General features: G+C 47.0%; 1 protein-coding gene across 2 annotated transcripts in view; it reads left to right on the forward strand.

Annotated features, from left to right (window-relative positions):
- TRIM44 (tripartite motif containing 44) overlaps positions 1-20,968 on the forward strand; it is a 113,449-nt gene extending 92,481 nt beyond the window's left edge. The window contains exons 5-6 of one of the 2 annotated variants that reach the window (XR_006714183.1): positions 3,439-3,642; positions 16,341-20,968. Coding sequence is in view for 1 of the 2 variants with exons in the window: in XM_045484983.1 (XP_045340939.1) it covers positions 16,341-16,368 (28 nt within the window). In the remaining variant the exon portion in view is untranslated. The remainder of the gene's footprint in view (positions 1-3,438; positions 3,643-16,340) is intronic. The other variant, XM_045484983.1, reaches the window with a different exon arrangement.
- Positions 20,969-23,993: the final 3,025 nt, after the last annotated feature.

Raw genomic sequence — 23,993 nt, forward strand, 5'->3', positions numbered from 1 at the left:
AAGTGAGAGCCTGAGCTGTCATCTGAACCAGGAAGGAGGAAGGGAACGGAGCAACGTGGAGTGAAAGTCTGCTAGGTCAGGCACTATCTTGCACACCGTTTCCTGAGAAGAGCGGTTACTTAATGACCATTTACCATGTGCCATATGCTTTTACATTCATAAAGAACCTGGAATCATCGGCCCTATTTTACAAATGAGGAAACTGAGGCCCAGTGGAGTAAGTTTTGCCCAGGGGACCCAGTTAATAAGTGGAAGGACTGAATTCAAACCTTGATTTCTCTGTCCTTCTTGCTCTTCTCAGTGTGAAAGCCAGGGTGGAAAAAGTTTGACAGCAGGGAGCCATCTAGATTACGGACAGATGCCCCTCAACTCTGCAGCTTTGGAGGGTGACTGGGCCTTCCTTGATACTAAGGGGAACATTCCCCTGATGCTTTGGGGCGTTTGGATTATCTTGTTCTGGCTGGCCCCAGTGGAGAACAGTTGCTTTTCAGGTATCGTGAATAAATGTTCCGACATCTGATTTATGTTGGGCCATAATCAAGATGTTCTGCAGATGGATAGAACAGGTCTGAAGAGGTGGGACTGTGTCATTTGAGTGTTACAGCAGAGCTGGCTTCAGAAAGAAAACAGGAGGAAGGCAGAAGATGCCTTTAATAATCTTTATCTGCATCCTTCAGCACCCTGCGCTTACACCCTAGTCCTGGCCCTGTAAAGATGATAATTTCTCTTTCTCTCACAAAACTTAACCATCTACCTTGTTCCGTCAGCTTCTAAGATGTCAGCTGGCTCACCCAGAAACTCATCTGTGCTCAAGTGGCATACAGTGGTCCCATGACCTACCCTTGTCTTACAATAGCTACTAATTTTTTCACTCTAGGGACTCAGCCAAAAGTGTCGTACCTCAGACTAAAGGAACAACGTCGATAAGGCCTTCAGGTTTAGTGGCTTATGGGGAGATCTTTTGAACATGACAGGGGCCGTAGCTGCCTTTTCCATGATGTCATGTTGGGTACCTGTGACTTTCCCCGGTGCCTAGGGCAGCCCTTTGACTCAGAGCAGTGGGCTTTGTTCAGCCTTGAGGGTGGGTGATGGCATGCAAAGAGCAGAGACCTGAAGCACTCGTTCCTCTTTTCTCTCTTTGGTCTGGCTCTCCGGTGTGGTGTGTCCGTGCGCTTTGGGTCATCTTCCTCTCTCCTGGCCAGACTGGTGCCCTCTCTCATCTGACGGCACTGACGTGGAACCTGGGGAGAGCCTCTTGCAGGATTCGCTGAACGTAAATTGGATGGGATGTTCTCCTTGGCTCTCTGTCTGCATCAATGGAGCAGATTCCTACGGTCCAGATCTTGGCTGTACCGTGAGCTTTTGGAACATTGGGGTAGGGATAGCTTTCTTACCTTCTCCACTTCCTGGGGGGCGGGGGGACTCCTAGCAAGAGTGTTTACTGCAAGGGCAGGGATAGGACAGAGTAATAAAGAGGCAGGGAGCCAGGCCTCCGTCTGAAGGGTTCCTTTTTCTAAACCTCTTCTTAGTTATGCTCATTTCAGAGAATATAAGCTGGCCGGAGATGCCTGAGTTGTTAATTAGGCATAAGACGCCGCCTTGTAGTTTACTGTTTCCCTATTTCAGAGCCCTCTCACTGTCCCTGGCATAGGCCTTCGACTCCTGGACAAGTGAGTCTGGCTTTGGCAAAGAGGGAGTCGTGGGCTCTGCTTGGGAGCAAGCATCTGTTCACTCCAGACCCCCAGCATCATACATTGGCAACTGTAGTGTCCATCCAAGGGGAGTCTTGGACTTGCTCTAATGGTGCATAATCACATGTGAGCAGCTTGATGCCTGCCTGGCCCCCATGCAGGCTTTATATTGAGTTACTGCTGGGTGTTTTTTTTCCCCTAAAATTCTGCTTGCGCTGCCTTGGAGAGTGTCACACAGAACCCAGGCTGAATATTCTAAACATAGCCCTGGTTCACGTTGTGGAGTGCTGGCCGTGTGGCAGACGCCATGTGGAGCCCTGACCCCCTTCTCGTCTCCTGCTTTTCCCCACCCACATCCCTCCCATCTTCTTGAGAGACGCTTCGAACATGACCCATGAAGATAAGTGTTAGGAGCTGCTGCTGAGATGCTCTTTCCCTCATGCACCCTCTCACACGTTATCTCCAGCCGCTGGGAACCTCCCACAGCTCCCTGGACATGCCGAGCTGCTCCACATCTTCAGGAGTTTGTTCAGGCTGTTCCCTCCACCTGGCGTGCCCTCCTTCTGGCCCCGTAGGCTTCCTGGAAACTACCAGTCCATCTGTCAGCACTGAGTGGCGGTCTTTTCGGTCTCTGTGAGCAGAATTTACCATCTCTTCCTTGTCTTATAGCGCATAGGCTGCATTCTTTGCCAGTCCGTGAGCTCCAGCCGAACCCCCTGTTTTCCATCACCGGCAGGCAGTAGGGGCTCAGCCGCCGTGAGATGAAATAGAAGCAGTTGGCTTTGGGATAGGAGTACTATAAAAACTGTTGAAGGCGGTTGAGTGCTCGTTACTTGTCAGTAAGTACATTAAACGCCCTACCTATGACCTCATTTAACACTCCTGGCAACTCTAGGAGGGAGATCCTGGTATTTCCCCTTCTTGAGCTGCCCTCCGGCACCCATGCGCCCGTCATTCTCTGCCCCAGCGTCCTGCTTACCTTCTTTGCAGTACTTTCCTCTATCTGAAACGATCTGTTTCCTTGTTTCTCGGTTGTCTCCTTCACCAGACAGGAAGTTCCATGAGAATGGGGACCTTGTTGGTCGTGCTCACTGCTGCAGTGCCAGCACTAGTACAGTGCCTAATACACCGTGGGTGCTCGGGGAGCGTTTGTTCGCTGGAAGAGCAAAGGAGTGAATGAAGACGCCCCGTGTCACAGATAAGCAGATTGAGGCTTAGAGAGGTTATCAGATAGCTTTGCCAAAGTCACCCAGCTTAGAAGGGCTTGGTTGGGAATCCTGGTTTTATTCCAAAGTGGACGATCCTCACAGATGATACCACCTTCGTTAGGCGTTTTCCAAGGAGACAGATCTTTGTGTTCCTAGGAGAAAGTCTGCTTTTCTGTTGGATACAGTTACTGCCTTGAAGGCCATTCTTCCCCATCTTCCACTTTACCTGCTAAATCCTTTCTCCTAGGCCAGTGCAGGTTGTGTGAGGTGCTGTGTGCCAGCCGTCAAATGCCTCCTAAGTGCCAGGCATGTTGCTAAACACCGGGATAAAATGGCGAATGAGAAACAGATTCAGCCTCCCAGGAGCTCAAGTGGTGAAGACACATTTATAATACAACCGCATGAGGGCTGTGCTGAATCCCCGAACCCCTGGAGGCTGTGGGGGAGAAGCAGGGATCTGTCAGACCACCTTCATCACTGGCTCCCTGCAGGCAGATAAGGGGGTGTCAGCCCAACTTAACTCAGATGTTCTCCTCTAGGGGGTAGAGCGGAAATCGGCTGAAACCTTGAAAGGAGCATCCTAATTAAAAGGGTAAGAGGTGGATGCCTCTCACCTCAGGACAGACAGGATTGAAACTGAAACCAGTGTCTGACCCAGAGGCATCCTGCCCTAAGTCCCCGGGATGGTGTCTTGGTGGCGGGCCCTTTGGCACGACTGTTGGCTGGAGCCCACAAGAACCAAGGTGAGCATCTGAGGGAAATAGCGAACTTGCAGCCAGGGTCCTACAGGGAGGTGACAGGCGGAGAGACTGTCGGGATGCCTTACAGCAGGGAGGAAGGTTTCTGGTCTTTGATGTCCAAACTGGAGTGTCAGTCTCCAAGACCTTGGACAGATCTTCAGCGGTCAGCAGAGCTCACCGCCCGTGCCCCTGGGAGCGAGGAACGCAGCCAGGCTGACTTCACGTGCACCCTCCTGTGCCGCTGTCACCCATCACCGAGTCCCCTGCCCAACCTTGGTCGCAGTTCCAACTCCGCCTACCTGTGGGACTTGGGGATGTCACTTCATTTCTCTGTTCCTTGTGTTTCTTCATCTGTAAAATGGACTGCTAGTGCTGTTAGGGCTCTTGCTACAAACACTGAACGTGAACATGTTGGAGAGGGATTAGTTCAGTGCCCAGCAGATAATAACGATGGCCTCCACTTAGTGAGTCCTTACATGTGTCACTATCTTCATTTCACAGATGTGGAGACGTCGGTTTAAAGAGGCCCCCCATCCACGGTCTCATGCTGATGTGTGTGGACCGGGGCCTTGAAGCCCTGTCTCCGGTTCTTAGCTGTGAGCTTTTCCCACCATCCCTACCATCACAGTGGCTAACCCTGCTCCCCCACTTCTGGACCCGTGCCTCAGCTGGTGTTTCTACAGAGGGAGGGAGGAGAACCACGAATAAGGCCCCCTTTACTTCCACCTTGGCCTGCTTGACTCTCTCCCTCTGCACACCATTAGGGGAAGGGAGGATAGCTAAAGTTGAGAACCCAGACCTGCCTTGAGCACAGCTCACAGCTGGATTGTGGAGGGCTAGAAGTTGCCAAACATGCAGCTGTTTTATAAGGAGGCCAGATGAGAACATTTCCTCACGCAGAGGAATTGGCTCTTCAGATTTCCTTGCTTGGGGAGGGCTGGACTTGAGCTTGCTTCTGCTTTGCCCTCAGTGACACAGCATTCCTTGGACACACCCATCCTTTACCAGTAAGGCTTAGTCATTTGTAAGAGTAACCATGTCTGATACAGCATTCTCAGCCACACCTGGTGCCTCCCCCCACCCCCTTGTGGTTCTGTGTGCCCGGTGATTGCAGTGACAGAAAAGAGATAGAGCTTGGGCTCACCTGTAGAAATCAGCTGTCCATGAGATTCCTGGGAAGTGTCTCTGAGACTGGCAAGCTGCCTGCAGTTAACCTGGGAAGGCTTGGAAGGTTTCTAGAACAATAATACCTCAAGGAGTTATTTTGATAATGCACTGGGTCATTCATTCAAAAAATATTTGGTGAGGTTTCCCTGGAGGCACATTATCCGGTACTGGTGATACAGCAGGGAACAAAATACTTAAGGACCCTTAGCATCTCAGAGTAGCTTTAGGTAGTGACAGGTGCTGTGGAGACAATACAATAGTCTGACGTAATTGTGCAGGACTGGGGTGGCTGCTCTAGACTGCTTGGTCAGGGGAAGCCTCTGAGAAGGTGACATTGAAGCTAAGACCTGAATGTTAAGGAGCCAGTCACTCCAAGCCATGAGGAGAAGAACTTTGGGAATCAAAGAGCAATGCCAAAGCCTTCATGCAGGAACAGGCAAGGCCAGTGTGGCCAGCAGGTGGCTTGAAACGGGTTAGAGAGGGAGGCAGAGGCCAAATCGTGCAGGGATTTGGGAACGATGGGCTTTCTTCTAAGGCTATGGGAGGCCATTAAAGGAGTTTTAAGTGCGGCAGCGCCATAATCTGTTGCACATTGAGAAGTATTCCTCTGAATGCAGCTTGAAAACTAAGCAGTAGTGAAGTAAGGGTAGAAGTAGGAGGACCAGTCAGAAGGCAAGGGCAGTTGGTCAAGCAAGAGATGGTGGTGGCCGTGGAGAAGAAGAGGGAACCAGCATGGGATGGATTCTGCAGTGTGAGTCAGCAGAACTTGCTGGCGGACTCGATGGGATACGGAGAGGGCGCTTCTAATGTTCTGAGCACAACGGTCAGCACATATGATGCACTTGATAGGCTCTAGCTGTTTGCTGCCATCATTGACAAATGGCCAGTTACCAGACACCAAGGGAACAGGCCCGGGAAGGAATCTTGAACCCATTCAAATGATGGCATGACGCCTACAGCACATGTGTGACGTCCATGTTGGCTCTTCTCCTTGTTAATAAATGGCATTCTTAGAGAAAACGGGGCCTGCAAGTTTGACAGTGTATTCAGGAACCAGAAATGTTGATTTCCAGTTCATCTCACCGCCATCAACTCACTGTATGAGCGTCAGCCTCTCTTAGGCTTGATTTCTTCATCTAGAACTATGAAACGTATTGAGCACTTTCTGTGTGCCAGGTACCATGCCACGCCAAGCACTCTGTATATGCTCATCTCCGTTTAATCTTCCCTGCAGCTCTTCCAGGAGGGCACTAAATTGTTCTCCATTTCCAGGTAGGAACACTGAGCTCACGATCCCCCAGCTAGTAAATGGCAAAGCTGTGACTCAAATCTAGGTGCTTCTTCCCTTAAATCCACATTTATAACCCTCTGTGATATAAGAAGCCACAGTGGGTCTTGAGAATTGGTTTGCTTCCAGTTTTCAACTTCCGGACCTCAATTCAAGGTCACTGTGGGACTCAAAACTACTGAGAACTAATCTGGAATACTTAAAAAAAAAAAAAAAAGCCCACAATTCATACAGAGATTAGAGATTAGTGTCAAGTATGTATTTATTTATTGATCCTTTCTCCCTCTCCCTTTGGTAACTTGTAAGATACAGCAGCTGAGGCAACAGGAAATTTGAAGTCCAGCGTTTTATGAAATCTTATGTTTAAGATTTCTGTGAAAGGAAGCTGCTTGAGTGAGATTTGGTTTCCATTATTCACTTGCAAGAAAAGATGAGAAAATGGGGTCAGGGGGATTTCCTGAAGGTGCAGGGAGCAGGGAAGGTAAGCCCTTGGGCTATTTTCTGCTTCCAGCCACCCCACCCTCTAGAGTTGCCTGGCTCCTAATAGGGGTTTAGGAAAGGTTCCCTTCCAGTCCCCACCACTGGAGGTCATCAGTTATGTGACATCCAGTTGTGCTGGGGGAAGAAAGGGAGGCTGGGGGAGGCCCACAGAAAGACAGAGAAATGCCCCCATGGCATTTTCCTCTTGAAGTTCAGTGGGAAACTGAATAATAACATGGAAGCCATTTCAGAGAGGAGATACACACACACACACTCATGTACGCTGTGTGCACACACACCCCCATTCTCAGACACTTTGCAGCTGCCCAGTGTTGGCAAGAGTGTAGGGAAAGGGGCACTCTCATACCTATTTGAGTAATGATTGTAACTCAGCCTCTGATGATTTCTGAAGGACAGTGTAACAGTCGTATATCAAATGCCTTTAAAAGTACATCTCCTTTGCTTGTTGGAGAAATACCTGATTCTAGGACTGGGGAAGGAAATACACATCATGAGCCTGGAGCATTTTGTAGTGCCAGAAAGTAAGGAAGTGCTCAAAACAAATCCCTCACTGATGAGGGCATGTCAGGGGCCATAGGAGCTGATGAAAAGCGCTCCCAAAGGCCAGAGCTGAACAATTTGACCAATAATAAACAGAATAGTATTTATTGGTTTGTAATCCAAAGTGTAAAACTAAATATCCATGAGTCCATACTGATAGAAACTATTGAATAAATAAATAAAGAAGAGACAAATCTCATGTTCAGAAGAATTTACAATAATGTGTGCAGACACTCTGCCCTGATTGAGGAAGAAAACAACTCCTTACTCCGTAGGTGTGGTTTGCTCATAGTGACTTCCTTCCAGAATGTACAGTATGGGAAGTAGGGAAAGAGTAGCTTTCCGGTGAAAAACCTTAACAAGCACAGCCTGGGCCAAGCAATCAAGGTCAGCATCAGCAGTGCTAAGTCCTATTGCTGGCGACCTGGATATGTGATGAGAATAACAGGGCGTCTCTATAGTTCTCAAAGGCCCATAACCATGGCTTAATCATGACAAAAACATCAGACAAATCCCAGCCCAGGGACAGTCTACAAAATACCTGGCCAGTACTCCTCGAAACTGCCAGTGTTGTCAAAGATAAGAAAGTTGAGACACTGTCACATCCAAGAGGAGACTAAGGAGACATGATGACCAAATGAAATGTGGTACTTGGGTAAAACCTGGAACAGCACGAGAACATCAGAGAAAAACCAAGGAAATCTGAATAAAATACAGACTTCATTTAGTGCTAGTGTGCCAATATTGGTTCATTGTAAAAAACACACTTTACTGATGTAAGATGTTAATAATAGAAAAAACTACATGTTGGAACCCTTGGGACTATCTTTGTAATTTTTCTGTAAATCTAAGGCTGCTATAAAAAATAAAGTTTATTTTAAAAACATGCCCTGTGACCCAGGTGTTTCCCTTCCTTCTCCTTTTGGAAATAATTAAGGATGAACCTGCAGATTCATCCACATAGATATGTGTCACAGAGGTGTGGGATAACAAGTGAGGATTAGAAATAATTTAAATGTCCAGGTACAGTAAATCCATACAATTCAGTCTTGGATCACAATCTTATAGACATGTATTTCCTTTCTTTTTTAAGTTTATTTACTTATTTTGAGAGAGAGAGAGAGAGAGAGAGAGAGAGAGAGAGAGAGAGACAGAGACAGAGAGAGAATCCCATGCAGGCTTTGTGCTGACAGGGCAGAGCCCACACAGGGCTTGACCTTAAGTATGGTGAGATCATGACCTGAGCCGAAACCAAGAGCCAGCCACTTAACTAACTGAGCCACTCAAGTGCCCCTAGATATATATTTTCTTGATAAGAAAAGGTATTTATGATTGCTAGTTGAGTGGAAAAAGCAGATTCTGAAAGAGCCTGTGAAGCATGTATTTTTATGTATGCATGAAGGGGTAAAGATAAATATCTTTCAGTGTGTTAAAGGTAATTATCACTGATGCATAATGCTATGGATTTTTCTTTCTTTTCATGGAAGCAGTATTTGTTACAGAAAGTACACATCAGCAAAAAGTAAAATGTTACTTTCTGAATTTAGGAAAAAAAAAAGAAGGCTGGAAATGATTCCTTTATAAATCCAGCCGCAGCAACAGGAGACTCCATCCTAAGAAGGGAGTTCTGAGGGGCGCCTGGGTGGCTCGGTCGGTTAAGCGGCCGACTTCAGTTCAGGTCGTGATCTCATGGTTCGTGAGTTCCAGCCCCGCGTCGGGCTCTGTGCTGACAGCTCAGAGCCTGGAGTCTGTTTCAGATTCTGTGTCTCCCTCTCTCTGACCCTCCCCTGTTCATGTTCTGTCTCTCCCTGTCTCAAAAATAAATAAAACGTTAAAACAAAAAAAAACAAAACAAAAAAGAAGGGAGTTCTGAGAGTAGATGGGGCATTGGCAGGCTAGTGAGTGTCTCCCTACAGATGTGCACCACCTGAACAGACCTGCTGGAACCGCCCCTCGCCCCCCCACCTCCACCCCGGCTCCCATAGAAACAGGCCACCACCCACTTAGCCCCTGTGGAGTACAAGAAGGGTAGCCACCTACAAAAACAGCAAACAGGTTGCAGGGTGCAGGGAGATCAAAGCTGGCACTGTGTGGTCAGAGGGTGGACCTGAGGCCAGGCTGGAGACCCAAGCCTCTCTCAGAGGCGCCCACACTGGTCCGTAAAGGCAGAGGCAGCTGGAGGGCTGAGATGCAAACCCAGTGTCTGTTGCCTTCTCCTCCTGTAGTAATCCTACCCTTACCTGGCACTGTCTCATCCTAAAAAGAATTTGCGTGTACCTTCCATCGTATTACAACAACCCTTGGAAGTAAGTATCATCCCATTTTTCAGGGGAAAAAAATTAAGCCTCAGAAGACTTCATGTCTATCACTTACTGACTGCATAACAGGGTGTCAAAAGATACAGGCCTATGTCACACCTCTTACCCAAGCCCAGTTGCATATCTCAGGGTTCTGGAGACTGCATAATCTAGATCCACCATTTACCAACTGGGTTTACCCTGAGGAAGTTACGTACCTTTGCTTGGCCTCCATTTTCTCATCTGTAGAATGAAGATCATAATACCCATCCAAAAGCTACTGTTAGGGTTTAGTGAGATTGTGTGTATAAATTGCTTAGCACAGCGCATGGACCATTAAGTCGGCCCTCTGTGAATAATGGTTATTATCGAAGAGAAGGTTCGTGGGATAAAGTAGAATGCGATCTGGGGAGAAGGATCCTTTTCCCCGTCTTTCCTGTGATTTGAGAAGGAAGATACAGCAAGGCTGGAGCCACCTGAGACTTTTTTAAGAGCCATGATGAACTGACGAGTCAGAGGGCTTTTGCTCCCACCAGGCTTTAGTTCTTGGCTCTCTGTAGTGGGTCCTAATCAAGCAGTGCTATTCAACAACCTGCTGTGTGGACCCCGCCAGAGAAAGAGGTGAAGGAACCTGGAACATTTAGGCCAGCCTTCAGATTGAGCTGGAGAGGGACAGGGAGAGGGACGTACACAGGAAGCAAGAGAGGAAACAGTATAAATGAGAGCCAGTTAATTAGCTCAGCGAGCCTGTGTGTCAGAAAGGAGCTTGGTTGGGGCGCCTGGGTGGCGCAGTCGGTTAAGCGTCCGACTTCAGCCAGGTCACGATCTCGCGGTCCGTGAGTTCGAGCCCCGCGTCAGGCTCTGGGCTGATGGCTCAGAGCCTGGAGCCTGTTTCCGATTCTGTGTCTCCCTCTCTCTCTGCCCCTCCCCCGTTCATGCTCTGTCTCTCTCTGTCCCCCCAAAAATAAATAAACGTTGAAAAAAAATTTTTTTAAATAAAAAAAAAAAAAAAAAAAAAAAAAAAGAAAGGAGCTTAGCTTTTGTCCGGTTTGGAATTTTCCTAAATTTCACTTAGAACGCGATGCATCCTGATTGCCCAGAGTCCCCCAGCAAAGCCAGGACTAAAACTTTGGAGTCCTCTCGTGTTTTTCTCAGTTAACCCGGGATAAACTGAGGACATTTCACTTCCTGTTACATTCATACCTCACTTAGTTCCATAGGCAGCAGCTAAAAATCGAAGTTCTAATTCTTTACAGCACGGTGACCCCTGCTCACTGGCAGGCTAGGGCAGGTGACAAGGGGCACAGATGTGGCTGTCCTGCTCCGTCTGGTGGAGGAGTGTTCCTGGATCTGGGCGTGCGGTCCACCCCCGAAGCCAGACCGGCCACACGCTTACTGGAACTGGGCAGCCACAGCCTCAGGTGGCTAATGGAGGCTGCCGGTGAGCTCCGTGACGATGCCTGTGTGGCTTCACTCTCGGAGACTGCTAAATCTGTCTTCTCAAATCTAACCTTCCTCCCTTGTTGATACCTCTTAATTTCTCTATCCTCTCGAGTTGAATAATCCTTTTACGGCAATAATGAATTAATAAATAGCCAAGGACTCAGCAGATAGGAGCGATGCCAAATCAAATTAAGTTGTATTATATTCTCAGGAAAAGAAGCTATTAAACTCGCGAGGTCAGAGTGCCGCACACCTCATTTATTAACGTCCTCTCATAAGCTGCCATCTCCGGAGACACGAGTGGAGAGGCTGAGCTCCTATCCGCGTGGACTGCCTGAAGAATCGCCACTCTTGTCAGCAGGTGTTCAGGGGCTGCATGTGCCGAGGGCTGTGTTGTACCCCTGACAGATCCCTCGATTTCACGCAATCCCTCCTCCTCAGTGTGCCTGGCTGACCAAGGGGGCACGGCCTTCTGCTGGCTGGGGCTCCCTAGTCCCATCCCAGCCCCAACCCGCTGCGACCCTGGCTCCCCGGCCAGGGGTGTGTCAGATGGCATGCCACTCTCCCAGTCCGGATTTAGGGGCTCTCGGTTCCTTAGCAAAACTTTGTCTCCTACCTGCTAAAATTATTTAGAAAAAATTAGGTGCCAGAGCGCCTGGTTGGCTCAGTCGGTGAAGCGTCAGACCCTTGATTTTGGCTCAGGTCATGCCCCCAGGGCGGTGAGCTCAAGCCCCGTGTTGGGCTCCGTGCTGAGTGTGGAGTCTGCTGAGGATTCACTCGCTCTCTCTGCCCCTCCCCCACTCACTCTTTTTCTCTTTCTCTCTCTGCCCCCCCCCACTCGTGCTGTCTCGCTCTCTCTCTCTCTCTCTCAAAAAAGAAAACTTACGTGCCTCCTTGTCCAGTTTAAAGTTAACTCCTGAAATTACATATCAAGTATAGATAGTTCAAAGGGTTTGATATCTGACATGTGACATGGGATGAGCCTTGCCCATGTTTTTGGCAAAGCTCTGGCACTGCCTATGAAGTTGACGGGCAAGATTCGCTACATAATCTAACTAGCAGAGGTCTTTGTGGTCAAACCGTCCAGCCAGATCAGTCTTGCTTTCTGTCAGATCCAAGTCGGATTACCTTTTTTCAATTCAAATAGCAGTACATACATCGTGACAAGCATCTGACTTCTGAATGTGAACCCTTAGGTCTGTGGACAGACAGACAGGAGCACACAACCTGGCCAAGAGTTTGTCTCCTGGGCAAAATGAAGGATTGTGTCCTTGATTGTGTATTGCCTTGCTCTCCTAGGACTCTCTTAGAGGCAAGGAATTTGAAAATTGTCCCCTGGTAAGAGTCAGGAGGGTGAGAGGCGTGCATTTATTTTCTGAAGGGCAGGACGGTGATTGTGCAGGCGGGAGTGGCCTACAGTGGGGACTTAAGAGATCACGGGCACATTCTTCGACAAGTGAGGTTTGTTGGGTTTAAAAAAATTTTTTTTAATGTTTTTATTTATTTTTGAGACAGAGACAGAGCATGAGCAGGGGAGGGGCAGAGAGAGAGGGAGACACAGAATCCGAAGCAGGCTCCAGGCTCTGAGCTGTCAGCACAGAGCCCGACGCGGGGCTCAAACCCACAAACCGCGAGATCGTGACCTGAGCTGAAGTCGGACGCTCAACCGACTGAGCCACCCAGGCGCCCCGACAAGTGAGTTTTAAGAAAGAGTACACATGGAAGTTAAGGATCTAGACCTGTAGTTCCTTAAAAATCACACATGCCCTCATACCCCCTGGAGAATCATTATGTACCACAAGGATATGTGTGCCCCAGTTTAAAACCCCTGCTTTTAGCTACAACAACATTCTTCAACTACGTCAGTCTGTGACTACAGCCAGTGAACTAAGCTTCACTCGGTATTTGTCTTCACTCCTGTTTGGCAGAGACCTGTCAGCTGGAAGGGTCAGAACCACAGAACTCAGCCTTTCTTTCTATTCAGTACCTGTCTGACCTGTCTTTATATTCAGACCTGTCTATTCGTCAGGTCTGAAGCTGTCATTAAAATAAAAACAAAACTCCTCAAACAAGCAAAGAAAGGCACTGTTGCTCTCCAGAAACGTAAGGGCATTTGCGGATAGGGACACATTTGCTCCAGAGTGTAGTGTTTCAGATGCCAGGACCAGGAACATTGAAGGAGTTAGGAGGAGGCGGGAGGTATTGATTCAGGGACAGAAGGAAGGTAGGTTGAAGAAGGGAGCCCACATTTTTAATCATTTATATTACATGAAATACATAGAACTTTCACAATAAACCTGTAAGATTAGATAGAAATACCATGAGGAAAACAGACTCGGAGAGGTTGAGTAACTCACCCAAGCCCACGGCTCATTAGTGCCAGAGCAGAGATTTGAACCTAGTTCAGTCTTGGTGACTTCAAAGTCCTGTAATGCTGCCTCTCTCATTGGTCAATACCTACGATAGAGTGGGCTGTTTTTCCTTTTTTTTTTTTTTTTTAATTAAGTATTTTATTTATTTTACTTAACTATTCTGGAGTAGTTCACGTGAACGGGCTGTCTTTCTAACACCCTTAGTTCATTCTCAAAACAACAACAATGACATCAATAACAACGCGGACAGTAGGAGGAATTTCCGTAACATCCGAGTACCAATCCAATTATAAATCTAAATCTAAATGTGATCAGCAGATGTTTCAAGAGGAAGATGTTAAGTGGCTGAGGTAGAAGGCTGTGTTACTTCCCTAGGAGAGAGTAAAGACTTTCATAGGCTGTTTGAGATAAAGTCTTATGAACACATACCAGCTTATATACAAAGTGAAGAAGCCTTCAGGAGATGCTATCTCATACTAATTGGATTGTGTAACTTTCCAGAAGAGACCACAAAGTGAGCAAAGTTCTGTGTTACCGATTCACTTCAGATCCTTTTTCTTCTTCATTATTGTGAAAAAGAGCTTGTTTGTTAATTGTGAAAATAAATATACTGTATTTGAAGATACAAAATTTCTCTCTCTCTCCCTTCCCCACATTTCTCTCCTTCCCCTCTCCCTCCTCTCCCCCCGCCCCTCATCTGCAAGGCTGTAAAGTCTACGAGGACAGCTACCGTGTCCATCATTCATTGTTGTGCCTAGCATCATGCCTAACACAGAGTAGACAGTTAATAAGTATTTAGCAAATGAAAGAATCAGTGATATGCCAGAATCTAAGATCTCATGCTTCTAAACTAGGAGATGAACTATATCTTTCAGACTCCAGAATAGATCTCTTTTAGGGTCATGAGAAAAGATTCTGTCAGTCAGGGCTTCTGATCCTTTCCCCAAGCCAACCCTGCAAGTCTTAGAATAAAGAACCTAGCAACTAGAAAAGCACTCAATTTATTTTTAATTTTATTATACTCAGTTTGGGAGGAAGGGTTGTTGACCTTTTTGTGAATATGATGAAAATTATGGCCTTTCTGAAACAAAGGAACACACAGACAAAATTTGATGTACAATTTAAGTAGGTTCATGAACCCTTTAAACTATGCATCTCAAGTTAAGAATGCTAAAGAGTGAAATGCAGCTTAAGGAAAGGGCACAGTCAGCCTGCTAGGCCTCTCATATTTGAAGGAAAGTTGACAAGAGAACAATACGAGCTTGCTTTGGATATAGTACCAAAGGGGAGACTATGGCGCCAGTTCCAGCCGTGCCTCGATTCTGGTGAGACACTTTCGTAAAAGACCCTTTGTTCCCTTTGGGACAGATGCCACCAAATACTACTCCTGAATGACAGTCCACTGTCCAGCCCTTCCTAGCGTGCACCCTTCATCCTGTGATGGGACCACAGGCAGGAAAAGGGGAGAAATAAGGCAGAGTTTTGGATAGTGCAGGTTGCTGAGTTTTTGGCTCCTAGAGTACACTTACATTAATTTCAGGCTCTGTGCCTCGAAATGTTTTTGCTCTTAGCGGAAGCACTACAAGTCTGTTGCCTGGGATATTTTCCTTTCTCCCAAATGGATGCAAGAAAGCACAGATTTTATATGGACGTAGATAATCTGTCACGAGATAAAACATTTCTAGGTCATAGCTGGGAGTGGATGCACCCCAGACCTTCCCTTTTCTCCAGCTCCTATCTCTACCGGAGGAAGATTTTTTTCTGCCCTTGTAAGCACCCCCCACCCCCCACTTCACTACTTCAGATTTCATCCAGCCCATACTAATCATTAAGTTTTAAGGACACAGACCTCACTGGTGACTGAGGATTTTCCACCTCTCAGCTTCACTTTCTTCACCTGCAAAGTGGGGATAACACCACCCGTCCCTGTGTTCTGGGATCATCGTGAGCAGCGCTTAGCTCAGGGTCCCTGGCACACAGTAGGCACGTGATCAAGTTGACTCGTCTGATTTTAAGGACAGTGGCCTCTAGAAGCAGAGGAGGAGAAACCAGGCAAGTTTGCTCCTTATGCCCTTTGTAGTGGGCTCACTTCTGCCCCTGCCCTTTTCTTACCCAGTCTCTATATCAACAGTGTTCCCTTCTGGGACCGAGCCAGGGAGGCTCGAACCTCAGGCGCCCGAGGACCTAGCCATGCCTCTGGGACCCACAGCTCACTTTTTTGGCGCCTGAAATACCACTGACATTTAGGACACCTTGGTCAGGGCAGTAATAAGTATTCCTTTCAGCTCCCTCCTTTCCTCCCTTCCTGTTGTTTTTACTTCTCACTCCCTTTTTGACAACAACTATTTCTTGAGCATTTCCCTGTGCCTAGCACAATACCAACGCTAGATACTGCTAATAAAATATTAGATAGTGCTAATAAAGTAAACAGTGTTGCTACTCTTGTAGGCTCCAGTCAGAGGTAGAGTAGAGAGTAAATAGCAGACAATTCATAGGATGTGATAAGGGCAATTAAAAAAATAAAAGGGGGGGATGACCAGGGGATCCTACTTAGATAGAGTGAGTACCTTCCCTGAAGAGGTGACATTTGAGCCCTGTGACTGTCCTGGGGCGGGACTTGACACGTTGGCTTGATTCCAAATGAGAAGCGCTGTTGGTCAGTGCAGAGACAGAGCTTCTCTTTGTTTTTCTCTCCTAACAATAGAGGATTTAAGGCTTAGGGGAAGTCAAACTGCTGATTTTTACTAGCTTTTTGTCAAGTAAGCTTAAAAAATATTATGACCTTCACCTGTGCCTTTATAGCTATTCACTTACTGTGTACCAGGCATTGTGTACTTTACATATATTATCTTATTTATTTAATTCTCCAATAACCCAGTAAAGCAGGGTTTATCATCAAAGTTATCCCCGTAGTCAAAGAAATCAGAACTTGGAGAAGCTAACTAACTTGCCCATGGCCAACGGCCCAACGGTGGTAGCTGAGGACTGGGGTCCAGGTGGGTCTGAGAACAGTGCCTGTGCCCTCAGCCAGTAGACTAGGCTACCCCCCTTCTTGTGAGGCCGTAACTCACCTGGTTCTCCTTTCCTCTGCAGCGGTGCCAGCGAAGACGAGGACACATGAAGGCTTGCTGTCCCCAGTGGAAACTCCTCCCTCCCCCTGTGTGTATGTGACGGCGTGTATGTAACGGCTTCTGATTTCTGTGAAAGCTGCCCAGCAACAAACGTCCTTCCACCGGATCCATCCCCAGGTCCACAGCAGGCACACATCTGTCCAAGGGATGACCAACTTTATTGTCACTGACTGTGCTTGTCATTCTCTTGTCATGGTAGGTCAAGGAAAAGTGCCCCTGTGATCAACCAGGAGCAGTTAATTAAGAAGCGTCCTTCAGGTAGTCCCTCAATGGCTGCTTTGAACTTACTCAGGAAAGCCAGCCCTTGGAGTATCGTATACCCAGACAGCATCGCTTCATCTGGAAGGATCTGGAATAATCTTGAAGGGCAGTCAGAACTTTTTCCCTACCTGCGAATAAAACCCCACTTTATTTATACGGAAGCATGAAATAATGGGAGAGGGGCAAAGTAGGGCTCTGTAGATAGTTTCTGAAAGTCCCATTATACAGTTGTGAAAATGTGGTTCCATGAAGTAAGATGGGTGGCCTGAAGATGGGGTTGGAGAAAGAGTTAAAAGTTTGAAATACAGAGATATTTTTAGTATATGAGGTTATCCAGCACTTCAGATCCATAATTCAGTGCTGTGGAAATGAAAAAAATGATTGAAGAGGTGGAAAGGAAATGACTTTAAAAAAAAAAAAAAAGGACCAAAGAGATCTGATTAAAAGTTGAAATCGGTATTTCTGAACTCAAATTGCCTGAGTTTCCAAAATAGTCACTAAAGGATCTGATGGAGCCTGAGTTATTTGGGTGGATTCTGCCAGTTTTCTGGGTCTTGTCACAACATGAAGTCTGCAGTGTATATTGCAAAGTGGGAATTTTTCAGTGCAGGTTTTTGGTGCCCTCGCCCCAACCCCCTTGGCCTCATTTGGCTTAAATGCAGTGTAGGGAGAGTTCTTATCGCTCTGGTGTGCTGAGTCAAGCCCCGTCTCCCAGCAGATGCACCCACCTTTCACTCCAGCTGGAACCCCTCTTCCCATGGCACCCCACCCACCGGCCTTCGGACCCTCTCCTGCAGCCAGGCTCTCCCCTCTCGAGTACCATGAGCAGAGGCACACCGTGGTTGTACTTCCAGCCCTTCCCCACTCCCAAGTCACATTTCCTTACCATCAGGTTTTCTATTCCCAAGTAAGCCATGATTTCTAGGGAGTGCAAACCCGTAAGCTAAAGAACCTGCATTTTCTCAGACATCAGTTTATGGTTTGGAATTAGGGGATGCCCTTACTTTTAGATAAAACAGTTAATTATGAAATAGAATGTTCGTACATGCAGTCAAGATAAAATGGGACACTTCCCAGGGAATTCTTATTTGCGAGTGGGGTGTATGTGTTCCCTGTCCTCTGCCTTTAGCGGTATTTTGGTGTTCACTCCCGAGAAGTACAATCGGAACTGTATCCACGCAGCTGACTCAGGGCCTCGACTTCTAGTTGCCTCCGCAGCAGAGCGGAAGGCATCTGCCCTGGAGAAATCCCTCTCCTCCTGCCTGCCTGTGACCTGTGTACCTATCACAGAGCTTTAGGGCCAGCTGGTTTGTGTGGGGGGGGGGGGGCGGTTTTGAGGCCGAAGCAATACTTACTGTAGGAAGCCTATTTATGTCATTGTCCAATCCTGTGTTTGCTATGAAACTTTCTTTGAGGCCAGGAAGCTACTGGGCATATCTGCTTCTGGGTTAGGATTACCCTGACTCACTACATATGTTAGGACGTTGGGACCAAGAGTCCTTTGGGCAGTTAAAAAAAAATAATATATATATATATATTTTTTTTTCTCTCAAACTGGTGGTCAACAAATGGCTAAGACAGTTTTGGTGCTTTCCCTATCTGCCTGCAAAGACTGGAGAATTTGGCATACCACTAATGACAACCCCCAGCCTCACCCAACAGAACTCCCCAAAAAGGACCAGGTGCCACTCTTACAAGAGTTTAAAAACCAACAGATTAAGAACACTTGAGGATTTGGATGCTTGTGTTTGTCTTTCCCCAATAATTATTGTTGAATCTCCCAACAATCTCCTTATCTTAGCAATGGACAGACCAATCCATACCTGATTATATGTTATTACTTAAAGTCAGTTTCTGGGAAACTCGAGCATGTATGCGGTAGATACGAACAGAAGTATAAAAATACATGCCAGCCTATCTCCGTATGTTATCATATCTCTGTAATCCTCAAGGAAAGCACTTTTGCTTTTACTTAGGATTTCAGATTTGCTCGATGGGCTCCTGCTGTCTTCAGCACCTGATAAAACTTTAACCAGGGAAGCATTAAACATGGTGCAACAGCTTCTGCCCAGGCTCCTGAGTTCCTGCCAGCAGCATTTATGAATGTAAGAACGAGGATGCTTCCTGCAGTGGCACCAGCTCCACCCCCCCCCCCCCCCCCCCCCCGCCCGGAGCCAGAGCATGCTGCTCAGACTCAAGCCCCAGCAGGATGAGGCCTTACTGCCAGGTCAGTAACAGTTAGAGTGCTCGAAAGTGTGTGCTGACCGACTGTAGGCTGTGGGGGGAGGGGTGGGTGTTGCAGAAATCCCCGGGGAGAAGTCACCGAGGGAGGCAGGTCACGAGTGTGTCCAGAACGAATTGGGTCCCCACAGCGATCCCTGGCTGCTTTCCAAAGTTTGGTTCTCTGGAGGCCGAGAGTGGGTTTGTCCTTTGATTTGATATCATTGAATCCAGGGCGATTCTAAGAAGTCCTTAGAGTCTCAGCTGTGGGGGGGAAATGACCTATATTGAGGACCAGCTGTGAGCCAGGCCCTGCCCTCGGCCCCAGTTTCTCAGCTGATAAAACGGATGTGGAGTGGAAGACCCCGTTGCCCTGAGTCACACAGCTAGAAGTATTGGAGCCAGATTTTGAGCCCAGCTCTCCCTCACTTTGTGGTGGTCGGTGGCACATCGACGATACAGAGGGAGGAGGAGGCCTCAGACCCCCCCACTGCAATCCGACCATCCCACTTTATGGATTCTTTTCCAAAATTACATTTCATGGCTATCCTTTGGGCTCAGAAATGGCATTGAGGTAGCCTCATTCTGCTACTGTAGCAGATACGTGAAGTCCACATTGCTAACTTGAGCCTGCCCCCAGGAGTTGGGGGAGCCTTTCCTTTTGGGCGCCATCCCCCAGAAATGAGAGTTTTTCTAGGCCTTCAAGAGTATAGAAGTTCTTAGAAATGGTCCAAGTGAAGAGGGTTCTGCTAAGTTTATTTGAAAATGTCTGCTGCTGCACTGCCACAGAGAAGGCAGTCTTCCTATTTTAGCCCAGCCTGTCCTGTGCTCTTTGACGATGCGTTAACTCAAAGTTCGGTGAATCTAGACTTTCCTGCTGATACCTGCTATGGACATGTGTACACACACACACACACACACACACACACACACACACTGAGTACATATGTATATGTAAATGACAAGGGTACATGCATAGACCCTCACACACACATAGTGGAGGAACTCAGGGGAGACCGGGGCGGCCCCCTCCTGATCTTGTGTACCACAGCACCACCGTGGAGGCTTCTGCCAGCCCCAGTCACAAGTGTCACCACATAGTCGGAGCTCAGGAGCTTGCTTACAAGGTGCTCACGAGAAGAACAGCTCCTTGGCAGAGGTTGTCGGCTCCTAAAGCACGGGGCCAAGGTGGGCTCCAGCCCTGCTCTGAGATGTCTAACAATATGGGAAACGATAGCCCAGCCATTTTGAGGACCCAGGAGTCTGCCCACTCCAGTCAGGACTGAGGGCACAGCTACAGAGTTTGTGACTTGTGCTGGTGGCAGGGTATAGGAAGTCCTCCCCTCCCCCCACCTAGAAAGTGTTCTCTTGCCAACACCTGAAGTTTCATACGCACATAATGGCTGTTTAGTACATGCTTCGTAATCAGAAAATCGGTTGCATGTTTGCTGTGTGCCTAGCCCATCTGGACTTCCGTTGAAAACACAAATCTCCTTAGGGATGACACAGCCCAGACTTAAGAGAGAGAGAAGAGACTCGAGATCTCATTAATATGGCCTACACCCAGCAGTGCTCTGAAGCCCCCACCCAGCCCATTCCCAGACTCAGGCCCAGGGGGCCTGCCTGGTGGAAGAGTAGCATTTGGAACTGAACACACACCAGAAGCAGCACAAGGAGTGCCGGGGCAGGAAAATGAAAACAAATTGAGACACTTGTGGGTATAAAGGTGCAAAACATGCCACAGAGCCCATGCTGGGGTTGATAGGACCTTGAGGGGACAGTGGACTTATATTAACAGGAATCAAACCTGACCAGTCTTTGTACAGTGACAGGCCATACTGCATGGGTGGGGACAAGCAACGAATCCGTTGTCCTCTGCCTGTTTTCCTGTGCACAGTCACATTCCCTCCTTACCTTCTCCTTCCACCCTTCACGTTAAACAAGGGAACACTCGCTCTTCCAAGGGAATTACACATTTGAGTTAATGTTTCAGTATATCATTTTCATACTGTAAATTATTTTGTAAGAGAGATTTACCGCTATCCCAGGATGTTTGGACTCAGCGCCCCTGTGCATTTGGAAATCAATAAACTATTACTGGAAATACCATTCGTCTCTGAGAGTTGTGCACAAAGGAGCCTGCTAGGTGTAAATATTCATGATGATCTCCATCCTTAACTGTGGGGATGTTGGAGACGGTGATGTGTGGTTATTAGATACGGACGCTCATTTACTCCTGACTTCTCCAGAGCGGTTTTGGAGATCTCTGGGAAGGGGCAAGCGGATACACTTAAAGTCGTCGTTATTTACAGATATGTTTTCTCCTCAAAGTAAAACAATCCATGCCTAGGTTAAATTTTCTGAGCAGAGTTAGATTATAACCCAAAGAATACTTGATCCTGAATGATGTTTTCAAGTAATATTAAAGCTTTACAATTTGGATTAACCAGGGGGCACATCAGATTTTAATTTTTATATTTTCTAGAAATAAAAAATCTTTGGTAGAGAAAATTACAGGTAGGCCAGCAAAAACATCTTTGTGGAACCTTGGAGCTATACATGTGAGATATATATATATATGTATATATATATTTAAGTAGGCTTCACGCCCAGCATGAAGCCCAACACAGGCTTGAACTCATGACCCTGAGATCAAGACCTGAACTGAGATCAAGAGTCGGACGCTTAACTGACTGAGCCATCTAGGTGCCCCCCAACTTCCACCTGTGGGGGCTGCAGTGAAACCAAAAGTCATATGCACGGAGGCAAAATGTGAGAACCCAGGAGAGTAGACACTTTGTGAACCAAAAGTGCAAGTCCTGCCTAAAGGCATTACAATTCACTGTATAAAAACCCCTTCTAAAACCCACCACCAGGCGTGTCTGGAGGAGCTGCGATTTATGAACCCTACTCTGAATTTCCTTTGAACAAATTTGTCTCCATCAGACCTCGTTAGTTAGCTGGGGGACTGTGTGAACTTCGGAGAAATTGTCCAAGATAGGGAGGCGAGTCGGTCACTCAAGGTCGCCCAGCGAGCCACACCGACAGAGCCAGGACAGCAGACTCTCTGTCTCCTGTAGCGTCTCCTCCTTCCCCTCTCCGGTTGCTGAGGCCATTTCTGCCTGGTGAGACGGGGTTGCCAAGCCCTGTAGCACTCAAGAGTCTCATGTTTTAACAAACCACAACGTGTTTGGAGGTTTCCTTCCCTACTGCCTGGTGCCAGTATCTCAACACCACATCCCATTGCCCCAGCCCTTTCTCATTTTATTGTCTTTCCCTCGGAAAGCTACAACTCTACTTTGTTTCATTGATCTTTGCTTGGTCTAACTTCCAGGTGGCCCCATTTCCTTTACACTCATAAAAGGGTGAAATTGCAGCTTGTCTGGGACATCTCCTGGCCCGGGAGAAAGCCAGGCTGCCAGTCTTGGAAGAAAATATCACAGAAAAACAAAAAAACCGAAAAGACCACTTAAAGTCAGTAACTGGCTGTGCTGAGTATCCATACTTGTTAAAAATTGCAATCTCCAGTTTTAAATCCTTGTGTTAATAATACTAGCTACCATTTAATGAGCTCTTTCTCCGGGCCAGGCACTGGCCTCGTTGCTTTACACATTATCTTATTTAATTCTCAGAGCACTGACATTATCATCTCCTATTTTCTTGCACAAGAATCAGATTTAGAGAGTTAGATGCTCTGCCCAAGGTCACATCCTAATAAATGAGAAGCCAGGATTTAAATCTAGCTCTAAAAGGGTTCACAACCCCTTGTCTTAATCTTTCGCTCTCAGTGGCACAGAGTCTGCCTTGGGTTGGTGAATAACACCCCGACCACCACACATACAGTAAGGCCGTGGGGCAGCAGACTTGGACCTTTTTTTTTAGGTCTTGCTCTGTACAGTCTACAGATGCACAGGGTACATAAGGGAAGGAGGGCTAAGGATGGCAGTGGAAACCTCTTTTAACCTGAAACTGCACTTTGGGAGGGAGGGAGCTATTAGATTTTCTTAGTCTCCTTTATTCCAAGGCCATAAATTGTGACATCATCAGAAGAGGCAAAGCCGTGGCTTCTATCATAGTCTTAGAATCCCAAAAGTCAGCCAGCTGTGACACTGAGTCTGTAATTTAATTAAACATCTTGAAGATGTCTCCAACAGATTGATGTCGGGCCAGCTTCATATTCTTGGAGAGGACTGCAAAAAGAGCTTGTCTATTTTACAGTCCATTTACTGAGTGTCGCCATCGTGGCCACAGCACACAGCAGGCCATTTGCCTTACAAAAATGGCCCACAAACTTCACACCAGTTTGGGGACTCAGTAGCTACTCGTTTACCTACAGCTCAGCCATCTGTCGGTTTCACTTATCCTCCTTTCTGGAAGATGAAATCCAAACAAGTGCTCTGACCATGAGTAATTGAGACAGAACTGGAAAAATCTGGAACCTCTGCTGGACCCACTCACAAGTGACTGAGCATGAGGAAGTGACAAGCTAGGCCTCTGACCAGTTGAAATAAATGCTACAAAGCAAATACGTAAGAGAAAGGCCATACATCCACCCATCAAGCCTCTTCTCAGAAACTATTCCTACATCACACGTCGTTCTAAATGTGTGACATCTGGTTTTCAAGCCTACCACAGATTAAATAGAAGGGTGAGAAACAGACTCCTAGAGGAAACTTAGGTCAAGAAGGAAAAAGCAATAGAAAACACAAAAATATGTCAGTATACGAAAGAACTCAAACTACACTATTTAGTGCTCAGAACAGCTCCACACACATCTCAATTCCTGAAGGGGATTGCTGTATTATAGGACAATATAATCATATTCAAAACGATGACCCTGAGCATCACACCTAGAGAAATGAAATCGTGCCCAGAAAGAAGGCAAGAATTTGCATATCAAACATCTTAGAGGTGTTCATATCATAAATGGTACAAAACAAAATAAAACAAACACCTTTAGGGGTTTTAGCAATAAACCTCTGAGCATTTAGCTAAACAAAACATCCCCCCCTACCTGAGGTTTTATTGTTCCTTGAGCCTCTAGTGTTTAGAGAGTTTTTGCCGTAACTTTGCAAGTGACTTTCATGCTACAGCGCTTTGCATATAATGGCATGAACAATGGAAGTGCCAGGCT

Source organism: Leopardus geoffroyi, chromosome D1 (genome assembly GCF_018350155.1).
Source record: "Leopardus geoffroyi isolate Oge1 chromosome D1, O.geoffroyi_Oge1_pat1.0, whole genome shotgun sequence".
Taxonomy (NCBI): Eukaryota; Metazoa; Chordata; class Mammalia; order Carnivora; family Felidae; genus Leopardus; species Leopardus geoffroyi.